Source organism: Cherax quadricarinatus, chromosome 13 (genome assembly GCF_038502225.1).
Source record: "Cherax quadricarinatus isolate ZL_2023a chromosome 13, ASM3850222v1, whole genome shotgun sequence".
Lineage (NCBI taxonomy): Eukaryota > Metazoa > Arthropoda > Malacostraca > Decapoda > Parastacidae > Cherax > Cherax quadricarinatus.
The window spans coordinates 25,758,395-25,771,586 of record NC_091304.1 but is presented as its reverse complement, the minus strand read 5'-3'; the positions used below and the strand labels follow the sequence as shown (position 1 = coordinate 25,771,586).

The window sequence follows — 13,192 nt, the reverse complement described above, 5'->3', positions numbered from 1 at the left end:
ATCTATCGATTGAGTACAAGAAACTGCCCCTTTACCAATTTCAACTACCCAATAACGTGGTCAGAAATTTGCAATTTGGCCAATTTCATGAAAATTAAAAAATATGACAATTTCAAAATAAGGTCCAGAATGAACAATGCAGATATTCCTGGCTCTAAAATAACATTTTCTTTGTTCATCAGTCACATCTCCAGGCCCCTCTGATATTACTCTTGCTTTTTATTTTGAATTTTTATTCAAACAAAAAATAGAAGATTTACTATTATGCAGACTACTCCAATACTGTAATAATTGTATACATAACATCAACCCATTCATGATTGCATATTAGAATGGCTAGTTAGACATTTATTGGACAATGATGTCATTTGTTTATTTTTGAACATCGGCAAAAATCAAACATTTCCCCTACTTTGAGCTCCATTTCCAGGTTCTTTTTATAGTAAAATCAATCAAAATCATCTCTTTTTCCATAATATGTTTTCCATTCTATCAAATGAGACCAAGAAAACGAGAATACAACCATAAATACTATACGAAAATAGACCACAAATTCGGCATTTTAATTAAAAAAAAAACGGTCAGTTTTTTTTTTCTCATTATGCACTGCGTGCTCCAGGATTTTTTTTATGTGGTGCACACTGACCACACAGACCAATTCTCTCACATGTGGGCCTACCAGCTTTCTCCTCCTTGATTTGAAGCTGCTAGAATTTATGAGTATATATACGTCAAACACGGTACCTCGTAAGACGTACATATACGGCCGCGACAGTCGAAGGGTTAAGGAAGCAGTATTGTATTAGATTTCCCTACAATATATTGGGACACCAAACGTTCATGATTTTTCAACATGCGTGAGGCTCTTGATCCCCTAACCCTCGCAAATGTTGAGGGAGACCTGTATATTCTACTTAAACATTAAGCTGCATTTCCTCTTGTTAAAGTAAGCTGGTGACTGCAAGGAATAATGGGCAAAAACATAAACAAGAAGATTACTACAGTGTGAAATCATAAAAATTACAGAGCTAGATAGTCCTGGGTAGCAAACTAACTGCTGACAAGTGAATTACATTAAATTCAAGGTTATATCAGTGTAAATATCAATACGTAATTCCTACTTACATTGCTGGGAAAAAAGGGGCAACTGTTCTAGATCTCAGAACTGCCTCAAAATTTTCTAACAACTGACATGAATTAAATTACATTTACTTATGAATCTCAATATAAAATTATATAATGTGATGACATCTAGCTCATGCCACTTCTTTCCCATTTTTATGGTGAGTATGCTCAGCGGCATATCTAAAGACACTGTTACATTCATTTTTCATTTGTGTCGGTGAGATCAGATGTGGACACGTTTCTTAGTACATTTGCTGTTGAGATTTTGTTTGAGTCTACCTGGAGTCTACCTGGAGGGCATTCCAGGAATCAACGCTCCCACGGCCCGGTCCACGACCAGGTCTCCCGGTGGATCAGGGCCTGATCAACCAGGCTGTTACTGCTAGCCTCATGCTGTCCAACGTACGAACCACAGCCCAGCTGACCCAGCACCGACTTTAGGTATCTGTCCAGCTCCCTCTTGAAGGCAGCCAGGGGCCTAGTGGTAATTCCCCTTATGCTTGGTGGGAGGCTGTTGAACAGTCTTGGGCCCCGAACACTTATTATGTTTTCTCTTAGTGCACCAATGGTGCCTCTACTTTTCATTGGGGGGTATTTTGCATCACCTGCCCAGTCTTTTACTTTCGTAGGGAGTGATTTCTGTGTGCAGATTCGGGATCATTCCTTCTAGGATTTTCCAAGTGTAGATTATGATATATCTCTCTCTCCTGCATTCCAGTGAGTACAAGTCAAGAGCTTCCAAGCATTCCCAGTAGTTGAGGTGCTTGATAGAACTTATATGTGCAGTAAAGGTCTCTGTACACTCTCTAGATCTGCAATTTCACCTGCTTTGAACGGAGATGTTAATGTACAGCAGTATTCCAGCCTAGAGAGAACAAGTGATTTGAAAAGGATCAACACTGGCTTGGCATCTCATTTTGAATGTTCTCATTATCCATTCTATCATTTTCTTTGCACTTGTGATCCTTGAAAGTGAGATCCTCAGACATAACCACTCCCAGGTCCCTTACATTATTTTTTCGCTCTATTGTATGGCCAGAGTTTGTAGTATACTCTGTTATAGTTATTATCTCCTCCAGTTTTCCATAATGGAGTAGTTGGAATTCGTCCTCATTGATCATATTGTTTTCCATTGCCCACTGGAAAACTTGGTTTATATCTTCTTGGAGGTTAATCGTGTTCTCAATAGATGACAGTCTCATGCAGATCCTAGTATCGTCTGCAAAGGATGATACAGTGCTGTGGATTATATCTATGTCTAAGTCTGATATGAGGATGAGGAACAGGATGGAGGCGAGTACTGTGCCTTGTGGAACAGAGCTTTTCACTATGGCAGCTTCTGATTTAACTCTGTTGACCACTACTCTTTGTGTTCAATTGGTTAGGAAGTTGAAGACCCATCTCCCCACTTTGCCAGTTATTCCTTTAGCACGTATTTTGTGTGCTATTACGCCATGATCGCACTTGTCAAACGCTTTTGCAAAGTCTGTGTATATTACATCTGCATTCTGTTTTTCTTCCAGTGCATCCAAGATCATATCATAGTGATCCAGTAGTTGCGAGAGGCAGGAGCGACCTCCCCAGAACCCATGTTGCCCTGGATTGTGCAGTTTTTGGGAATCCAGGTGGTTTGCAACCCTGCTTCATAGCACTCTTTCAAAGACTTTTATGATGTGGGACATCAGAGCTATTGGTCTATAGTTCTTAGCTAATGCTTTGCTGCCACCTTTATGGAGTGGGGCTATATCTGTTGTTTTAAGTGACTGTGGAATTTCACCCATGTCTAAGTTCCTTTTCCATAGTATACTTAGGGCACATGAAAGGGGTTTCTTGTAGTTCTTAATGAACACAGAGTTCCACGAATCTGGGCCTGGGACTGAGTGCATGGGCATGTTTACTGGGAAGTAGTCTCCCTCTCTTCTACACACCCTAACTTGAGCCTCACTATCCTCATAAAAACTCTTTACAGCATTTAGTAACTTACCACCTATTCCATATACTTGCAACATCTGCCACATTGCTCCCCTATCCACTATCATATGCCTTTTCTAAATCCATAAATGCAATAAAAACTTCCCTACCTTCATCTAAATACTGTTCACATATATGCTTCAAAGTAAACACTTGATCTACACATCCCCTACCCACTCTGAAACCTCCTTGCTCAACCACAATCCTACATTCTGTCTTACCTCTAATTCTTCCAATTATAACCCTACCGTACACTTTTCCTGGTATACTCCGTAAACTTATTCCTTTATAATTTTTACAATCTCTTTTGTCCCCTTCCCTTTATATAAAGGAATTATACATGCTCTCTGCCAATCCCTAGGTACCTTCCCCTCTTTCATACATTTATTAAACAAAAATACCAACCACTCCAACACTATATGCCCCCCTCCTTTAAACATTTCTGTAATGATCCCATCAGCTCCAGCTGCTTTACCCCCTTTCATTCTACGTAATGCCTAATGCACCTCCCCCACACTCACATCCTGTTCTACTTCACTTCTAAAAGATGGTATACCTCCCTGGCCAGTGTATGAAATTACCGCTTCCCTTTCTTCGTCGACATTTATAAGTTCTTCAAAATATTCTCGCCATCTACCCAAAACCTCCATCTCCCGATCTAACTAACTCCCCTACTCTGTTTTTAACTGACAAATTCATTCGTTCTCTAGTCTTTATTAACTTGTTTAACTCACTCCAAAATTTTTCCTTATTTTCATTAAAATTTCTTGACAGTGCCTCTCTCACTATCATCTGCTCTCCTTTTGCACTCTCTCTCACCACTCTCTTCACCTTTCTTTTACTCTCCATATACTCTGCTCTTCTTATAACACTTCTGCTTTGTAAAAACCTCTCATAAGCTACCTTTTTCTCTTTTATCACACCCTTTACTTCATCATTCCACCAATCACTCCTCTTTCCTCCTGCACCCACCCTCCTATAACCACAAACTTCTGCCCCACATTCTAATACTGCATTTTTAAAACTATTCCAACCCTCTTCAACCCCCCACTACTCATACTTGCACCAGCCCACCTATCTGCCAATAGTTGCTTATATCTCACCTGAACTTCCTCCCCCTTAGTTTACACAGTTTCACCTCCCTCTTGCTTGTTGTTGCCATTTTCCTCTTTTCCCATCTACCTCTTACTCTAATTGTAGCTACAACTAAATAATGATCCAATATATCAGTTGCCCCTCTATAAACGTGTACATCCTGGAGCCTACACATCAACCTTTTATCCACCAATACATCTAACAAACTACTTTCATTACGTGCTATATCATACCTTGTATATTTATTTATCCTCTTTTTCATAAAATATGTATTACTTATTACCAAACCTCTTTCTACACATAGCTAAATTAAAGGCTCCCCATTTTCATTTACCCCTGGCACCCCAAATTTACCTACTACTCCCTCCACAACATTTTTGCCCACTTTAGCATTGAAATCCCCAACCACCATTACTCTCACACTTGGTTCAAAACTCCCCACGCATTCACTCAATATTTCCCAAAATCTCTCTCCCTCCTCTACACTTCTCTCTTCCTCAGGTGCATATATGCTTACTATAACCCATTTTTCATATCCAACCTTTATTTTACTCCACATAATCCTTGAATTAATACATTTATAGTCCCTCTTTTCCTGCCATAACTTATCCTTCAACATTACTGCTACTCCTTCTTTAGCTCTAACTCTATTTGAAACCCCTGACCTAATCCCATTTATTCCTCTCCACTGAAACTCTCCCAGCCCCTTCATCTTTGTTTCACTTAACCCTTTGACTGTTTTGGTTGTATATATACGTCTTAGGAGGTACCGTGTTTGACGTATATATACTCAAATTCTAGCGGCTTCAAATCAAACGGGAGAAAGCTGGTAAGTCCACATGTGAGAGAATGGGTCAGTGTGCACCATATAAAAAATCCTGCAGCACGCAGTGCATAATGAGAAAAAAAAACTCGGGCCATTTTTTTTTAATTAAAATGCTGATTTTGTGCTCTATTTTCGTATAGTATTTATGGTTGTATTCTCGTTTTCTTGGTCTCATTTGATAGAATGGAAAACATATTATAAAAATAGAGGTGATTTTGACTGGTTTTACTATAAAAAGTGCCTGGAAATGGAGCTCAAAGTAGGGGAAATGTTTGATTTTTGCCAATGTTCAAAAGTAAACAAATGATGTCACTGTCCAATAAATGTCCAACTAGCCATTCTAATATGCAGTCATGAATGGGTTGACATTATTTATATAATTATTACAAAATTGCAGTAGTCTGCATAACAGTAAATCCTCTATTTTTTGTTTGAATAAAAATTCAAAATAGAAAGCAAGAGTAATATCAGAGGGGCCTGGAGACATGACTGATGAATAAAGAAAATATTATTTTAGAGCCAGGAATGTCTGCATTGTTCATTCTGGACCTTATTTTGAAATTGTCATATATTTTAATTTTTGTGAAATTGGCCAAATTACAAATTTCTGACCATGTTATTGGGTAGTTGAAATCGGTAAATGGGCAGTTTCTTGTACTCAATCGAAAGAAAAAACGGAGTTCTAAAGAAGCAGCTATGAGTTTGGTCGACTGGAACAATGGAATTAGCCGAAAATAGGGCTCAAAGTGGGCGAAATCGCCAATTTGTAAATATCGCCAAGGTCGCTAACTTCGCTAGAGCGTAATTCTGTCAGTTTTCCATTAAATTTCATTTTTTTTGTCTCATTACAATCGAGAAAAGATTCTCTATCATTTCATAAGAATTTTTTTTTTTTTTTTTGAAATTTTGCAACACCAGGAGACACCTCAGGATTGGGGGTTGCGACAGTCATGGGGTTAAAGCCAGGACATCCAGCTTCTTCTCATTCATAACATCCACAATCATCTCTTTCTTATCATTTGCACAACATCCACACACATTCAGACTTCCCACTTTGGCAATTTTCTTCTTATTCTTTTTAGTAATTATTACAGGAAAATGGGTTACTAGCCCACTGTTCCCGGCATTTTAGTTGACTTTTACAACACGCATGTCTTACAGAGGAAAGATTCTTATTCCACTTCCCCATGGATATAAAAGGAAAGTAATAAGACCAAGAACTATTAAGATAAAATCAAAGAAAACTCAGATGAGTGTGTATAAATAAACATGTACATGTATGTGTTCTGTGACCTAAGTGTAAGTAGAAATAGCAAGACGTACCTGTAATCTTGCATATTTATGTGACAGACAAAAGACACCAGCAATCCTACCATCATGAACAATTACAGGCTTTCGTTTCACACTCACTATTTTTGTCTAATACAATTCACCTATATCAAATTTCTTAAAATTCCATTCAATTCAGAGGAGATTCCTAAGTAACACCAAAACTTAAGTGGTAGATTAAATAGTTAAATACATCAACTACATACACTGTGCTCAAAAGAAATTTCTGTAAAATGTATATGGTATTTTTTTTTGTAATGACTAGCTTTAAAAACTGCACCTGGAAACTAGTAATAAGTATAAACACATGAAACTCGATAAAGACTATTACCTATTTGATGGTCCAAGCAAAGGTGTTAAATTTGGAGATGAATGAGACTGTGGCATGGCGGGTTTCCCTGGGGCACCAGGGGCACGAATGAAATCATTGTCATCATTTTCCAGAGATGGCAGCTTCCACTGATGTAAACGGCTTCCATGTTGCTAGTGTAAGAGAAATTAAAATAAAGTTAGAAGTCATCATATGAAGCAATATATGAATTAGATCGCATTTGGCTGCTTTAATTCCTGAGATCACTATTTCCTCATTCATAATTTTTAAACAAATAGCTAATTTTTCTGGCTTATATGAAGAGGTTTCCTTCTTAACACACTGGGCGAAAAAAAAACACTTTCACCATCATTCACTCTTACGACTGTCTTGCCAGAAATATGCCAGTAATACTGTTCAGATGCCCCTCCAAACTGTATATATTCCCACCCCCTCTTTCAGAGTGCAGGCTCTGTATGTCCCACCTCCACAACTCAAGTCTGGCAAACTGTTTCCCTAAATCCCTCCACAAAATATTACCCTGCTCACACTCCAACAGCTCATCAAATCTCAAAAACCATTTGCCTAAACTCCTAACATGCTTGCACACATGCCTGTTGGATGTCCAATAGGGTTCTGACTTTTTTACAATGCAATATTCCTGTACTTAAATGAACTTTTGCCAAAGAGCAAGGAAATAAACTTTCATTTCAATATCTTTTCAGAAAATGTCACCCCTAAATGAAAAAAACGAATAATGAAAACTTAAATGTACACTGCATGTAATATTAACCCTTAAACTGTCCAAACGTAGATCTACGTTCACGTGCAGGGGGCTCCAAACGTAGATCTACGTTTTTTTTTACAAGCTTTCAAATGGGGAAAATAAAGGTCGGAGCATTACACACGTGAACGTAGATCTACATTTGGACAGTTTAAGGGTTAATAACAAATAAAACAGCTTACAGCATCATTGTTATCATGTTTGTACATAAACATGTATTACTACTTATAGCTTAGAATAAACCAAAGTTGCCGTTTGTTTCTGCAGGCAGTATACAGTTCCTGCATAACTTTGATTGCACATTCAGCACAATGATTACTTTTTGGTATGTTCAGTGCATATGGCTCCTGCTTCCAGTGATTTTTCAATGTGTTCAGTGCTTGTTTGTATGGTTTCAATACAGTGGACCCCCGGTTAACGAACTTTTTTCATTCCAGTAGTATGTTCAGGTGCCAGTACTGACCGAATTTTTTCCCATAAGGAATATTGTGAAGTAGATTAGTCCATTTCAGACCCCCAAACATACACGTACAAACACACTTACATAAATACACTTACATAATTGGTCGCATTTGGAGGTGATCGTTAAGCAGGGGTCCACTGTATTCCTGACAAATTCTTGAAGTTATTTTCATCGTACATCTGATCAGTAAACCAATAATCTGCCCAGGTGTATTAAATGAATCTGCAAATCTTCTCCAAAGTCTTCCATCTTGTAGGTATAAGAATGAATGCAAGAATAGCTAGAATGGCTCTTGAATTCAACCTTGCATTGCTGATGTTTGGAATTTTCTGAAAGTTAATCAAAGGAAAGTGCCCTTCTTCTTCAAAGAATCTAAACACTCATGTTAGATGGTACAAAAACTTCATATCATCTCTCCATCCTGATTTATGGAGGCTCTCTTCCGTTCCATTGACAAACTGTGCCTTTAGTGCCTCATAATTCTTCACTAGTTGGGATACAAATGGATATTTGATGATTGGAGAACTGGTTTCAGCGCCAAGATTTTCATCCATTACCAAACAGAGAATCCTGTCCAGAACATGATGCTGACAATTGATAAGCTGTGGTTTACTAATCCCCCTCTCTGAGAACATTCATTGCAGTTTGACAACAGCTCAACTCTTTTTCCGTGTTAACGTTTGTTTTATCAGCAATGATCATCTTCACTGCATTCCATAAGTTTTATTCACCAATAACTTTTGCCATTCTTTCTCCAATAGTTTCAGCCTTGCCATCTTTCAAATGCAGTGCATTCAGTTTTACTTCAGTTCTTTCATTTTTAGTAATAATACCTGACACTCATTTTCCTCAAAGCGCTTTCCATCGAAATATAAAGAACATTCTTCCATTTGAAACTTTTCAATCATTTCCTCCTTCAATTTAGCAGCCTCTTTGTATGTTGACTTGTATATTGCTGCTTGACTTGGTGTAGGAATGTTAATGCCATCAAATGATAACTGTTTGCATACCTTGGCGGCTTTACTTGTTGATACTTCTGTGAATGTCACCAAATTGGTTGCAACTTTACTTTTGTGGTTTTTTTTCTGGTTGGTGGAGTAGTACTTTCATCTTCATTCTCGCTCCCTTCAGATTCAGTACCACTGTCACTTGATGCATGATCGTAAGATGCTGACACTGAAGCTGATTCAGCAGGCAGTTTCCATCTTCTTGACTTGTAGAGTACCCCACTTCTCCTTTGCTTTCCACTTGAAGCTGGTACAGCTGTTTGTCTTCATAGGATAACCAATGGCCATTTACTTTTGAGATATCAAAAAGTTCATTCAGGGCATCATAATTTTCCTCTCCTGACACATTCATCTTAAGTCTTCATCACCTTGTCAAGCTTTGCTCGTATTACTTGAACTGACACATGAGGAAAATTCAATTTATTCCTCCATAATTTTGTAATTTGTTTGGAAATTTTTGCTATTCGCTCCTTTCTTCCTTTGATTTCTACTCCAAAAAACTGGTACCATGCAATGATTTGGGTTTGGAGAGGTATTCTCCATTTTTCTTTTAGTGAAAATTCTTCTAAAGGCACAATTCCTCTTCTTCTGTGTGACTTTTGGAATCCCACCAAGTTATTGGTCCAGATACCTTTGTTCTTCTTTATGGTAGTATCACTTTTCTTGTGTGACATTATAATTAATTCTGAATTTTTGAAAAATATATAATGGCAATAAGTTGATTTGTTTGCTCATAAAGCTTTTCATACATACCAGGAATTGGATTGTTCTAAAAACTTCCATATCGTTTCAGAAATTTTTTAACAGTTCTAGAAACTGGAAAAGTTTACAGTGACATGAATGTCAAATATTGACAATAAAACCCACACTGTTAGGCTATACCTGTAAATATATTGTCAGACAAGCAGTGATCACTGATACTCTCCTCTGTGAAATACGATGAGAAAATGATAAGAATAGTACACACAAGTATATAAAGTTGCCAATTAATAATTTTCTGAGTTGCTACTTATGATTAGTAACATAAATAAGAAGACCTTCAGTTTTCGTATTTAATCCATTGCAGAAGGTTGGCCAAAATCCGAAACAGCTGAAAACCAAAGCAATATTTCCCATGAGAAATAAAGTAAATTCAATTAATCCGTTGCAGACACCCAAAAATATTAACAAAAAATACATTTTATAGCGAATAACTAAATAAATGCTGTTAAGAGTTTTTATGAGGATAGTGAGGCTCAGGTTAGGGTGTGTATAAGAGAGGGAGACTACTTCCCGGTAAAAGTAGGTCTTAGACAGGGATGTGTAATGTCACCATGGTTGTTTAATATATTTATAGATGGGGTTGTAAAAGAAGTAAATGCTAGGGTGTTCGGGAGAGGGGTGGGATTAAATTATGGGGAATCAAATTCAAAATGGGAATTGACACAGTTACTTTTTGCTGATGATACTGTGCTTATGGGAGATTCTAAAGAAAAATTGCAAAGGTTAGTGGATGAGTTTGGGAATGTGTTTAAAGGTAGAAAGTTGAAAGTGAACATAGAAAAGAGTAAGGTGATGAGGGTATCAAATGATTTAGATAAAGAAAAATTCGATATCAAATTGGGGAGGAGCAGTATGGAAGAAGTGAATGTTTTCAGATACAGTGGACCCCCGGTTAATGATATTTTTTCAACCCAGAAGTATGTACTGACCGAATTTGTTCCCATAAGGAATATTTTGAAGTAGATTAGTCCATTTCAGACCCCCAAACATACACGTACAAACGCACTTACATAAATACACTTACCTAATTGGTCGCATTCGGAGGTGATCGTTATGCAGGGGTCCACTGTACTTGGGAGTTGACGTGTCGGCGGATGGATTTATGAAGGATGAAGTTAATCATAGAATTGATGAGGGGAAAAAGGTGAGTGGTGCGTTGAGGTATATGTGGAGTTAAAAAACGCTATCTATGGAGGCAAAGAAGGGAATGTGAAAGTATAGTGGTACCAACACTCTTATATGGATGTGAATCTTGGGTGGTAAATGCAGCAGCGAGGAGACGGTTGGAGGCAGTGGAGATGTCCTGTCTAAGGGCAATGTGTGGTGTAAATATTATGCAGAAAATTCGGAGTGTGGAAATTAGGAGAAGGTGTGAAGTTAATAAAAGCATTAGTCAGAGGGCAGAAGAGGGGTTGTCGAGGTGGTTTGGTCATTTAGAGAGAATGGATCAAAGTAGAATGACATGGAAAGCATATAAATCTATAGGGGAAGGAAGGAGGGGTAGGGGTCGTCCTCGAAAGGGTTGGAGAGAGGGGGTAAAGGAGGTTTTGTGGGCGAGGGGCTTGGACTTCCAGCAAGCGTGCGTGAGCGTGTTAGATAGAAGTGAATGGAGACGAATGATACTTGGGACCTGACGATCTGTTGGAGTGTGAGCAGGGTAATATTTAGTGAAGGGATTCAGGGAAACTGGTTATTTTCATATAGTCGGACTTGAGTCTTGGAAATGCGAAGTACAATGCCTGCACTTTAAAGGAGGGGTTTGGGATATTGGCAGTTTGGAGGGATATGTTGTGTATCTTTATACGAATATGCTTCTAAACTGTTGTATTCTGAGCACCTCTGCAAAAACAGTGATAATGTGTGAGTGTGGTGAAAGTATTGAATGATGAAAGTATTTTCTTTTTGGGGATTTTCTTTCTTTTATGGGTCACCCTGCCTCGGTGGGAGATGGCCGACTTGTTGAAAAAAAAAAAAAAACTGTACTTATGGGAGATTCTAAAGAAAAATTGCAAAGGTTAGTGGATGAGTTTGGGAGTGTGAGAAAAGGTAGAAAGTTGAAAGTGAACATAGAAGAGAGTAAGGTGATGAGGGTATCAAATGATTTAGATAAGGAAAAATTGGATATCAAAATGGAGAGGAGGAGTATGGAAGAAGTGAATGTTTTCAGATACTTGGGAGTTGACGTGTCGGCGGATGGATTTATGAAGGATGAGGTTAATCATAGAATTGATGAAGGAAAAAAGGTGAGCGGTGCGTTGAGGTATATGTGGAGTCAAAAAATGTTATCTATGGAGGCAAAGAAGGGAATATATGAAAGCATAGTAGTACCAACACTCTTATATGGGTGTGAAGCTTGGGTTGAGAATGCAGCAGCAAGGAGGTGGTTGGAGGAAGTGGAGATGTCCTGTCTAAGGGCAATGTGTGGTGTAAATATTATGCAGAAAATTCGGAGTTTGGAAATTAGGAGAAGGTGTGGAGTTATTAAAAGTATTAGTCAGAGGGCTGAAGAGGGGTTGTTGAGGTAGTTTGGTCATTTAGAGAGAATGGATCAAAGTAGAATGACATGGAGAGCATTTAAATCTGTAGGAGAAGGAAGGCGGGGTAGGGTTTGTCCTCGAAAAGGTTGGAAGGCGTAAGGGAGGTTTTGTGGGCGAGGGGCTTGGACTTCCAGCAGACGTACACGAGCGTGTTCGATACGAGTGAATGGAGACGAATGGTATTTGATACCTGACGATCTGTTGAGTGTGAGCTGGGTAATATTTAGTGAAGGTATTCAAGTGTGAGAGTAATGGTGGTTGGGGATTTTAATGCTAAAGTGGGTAAAAATGTTATGGAGGGAGTAGTAGGTAAATTTGGGGTGCCAGGGGTAAATGTAAATGGGGAGCCTTTAATTGAGCTATGTGTAGAAAGAAATTTGGTTTTAAGTAATACATATTTTATGAAAAAGAGGATAAATAAATATACAAGGTATGATGTAGCACGTAATGAAAGTAGTTTATTAGATTATGTATTGGTGGATAAAAGGTTGATGGGTAGGCTCCAGGATGTACATGTTTATAGAGGGGCAACTGATATATCGGATCATTATTTAGTTGTAGCTACAGTTAGAGTAAGAGGTAGATGGGAAAAGAGGAAGGTGGCAACAACAAGTAAGAGGGAGGTGAAAGTGTATAAACTAAGGGAGGAGGAAGTTCGGGTGAGATATAAGCGACTATTGGCAGAAAGGTGGGCTAGTGCAAAGATGAGTAGTGGGGGGGTTGAAGAGGGTTGGAATAGTTTTAAAAATGCAGTATTAGAATGTGGGGCAGAAGTTTGTGGTTATAGGAGGGTGGGGGCAGGAGGAAAGAGGAGTGATTGGTGGAATGATGAAGTAAAGGGTGTGATAAAAGAGAAAAAGGTAGCTTATGAGAGGTTTTTACAAAGCAGAAGTGTTATAAGAAGAGCAGAGTATATGGAGAGTAAAAGAAAGGTAAAGAGAGTGGTGAGAGAGTGCAAAAGGAGAGCAGATGATAGAGTGGGA

The 13,192-nt window shown here is 38.3% G+C and overlaps 1 protein-coding gene across 9 annotated transcripts in view; it reads right to left on the bottom strand.

The window, feature by feature from the left end:
- Positions 1 to 13,192, bottom strand: part of LOC128688712 (protein Gawky) — a 288,268-nt gene that overhangs the window by 38,385 nt on the left and 236,691 nt on the right. For all 9 annotated transcript variants that reach the window (XM_070084602.1, XM_070084599.1, XM_070084598.1 and 6 more), the window contains one exon: positions 6,678 to 6,829. In XM_070084602.1, the coding sequence (XP_069940703.1) occupies positions 6,678 to 6,829 (152 nt within the window). The remainder of the gene's footprint in view (positions 1 to 6,677; positions 6,830 to 13,192) is intronic.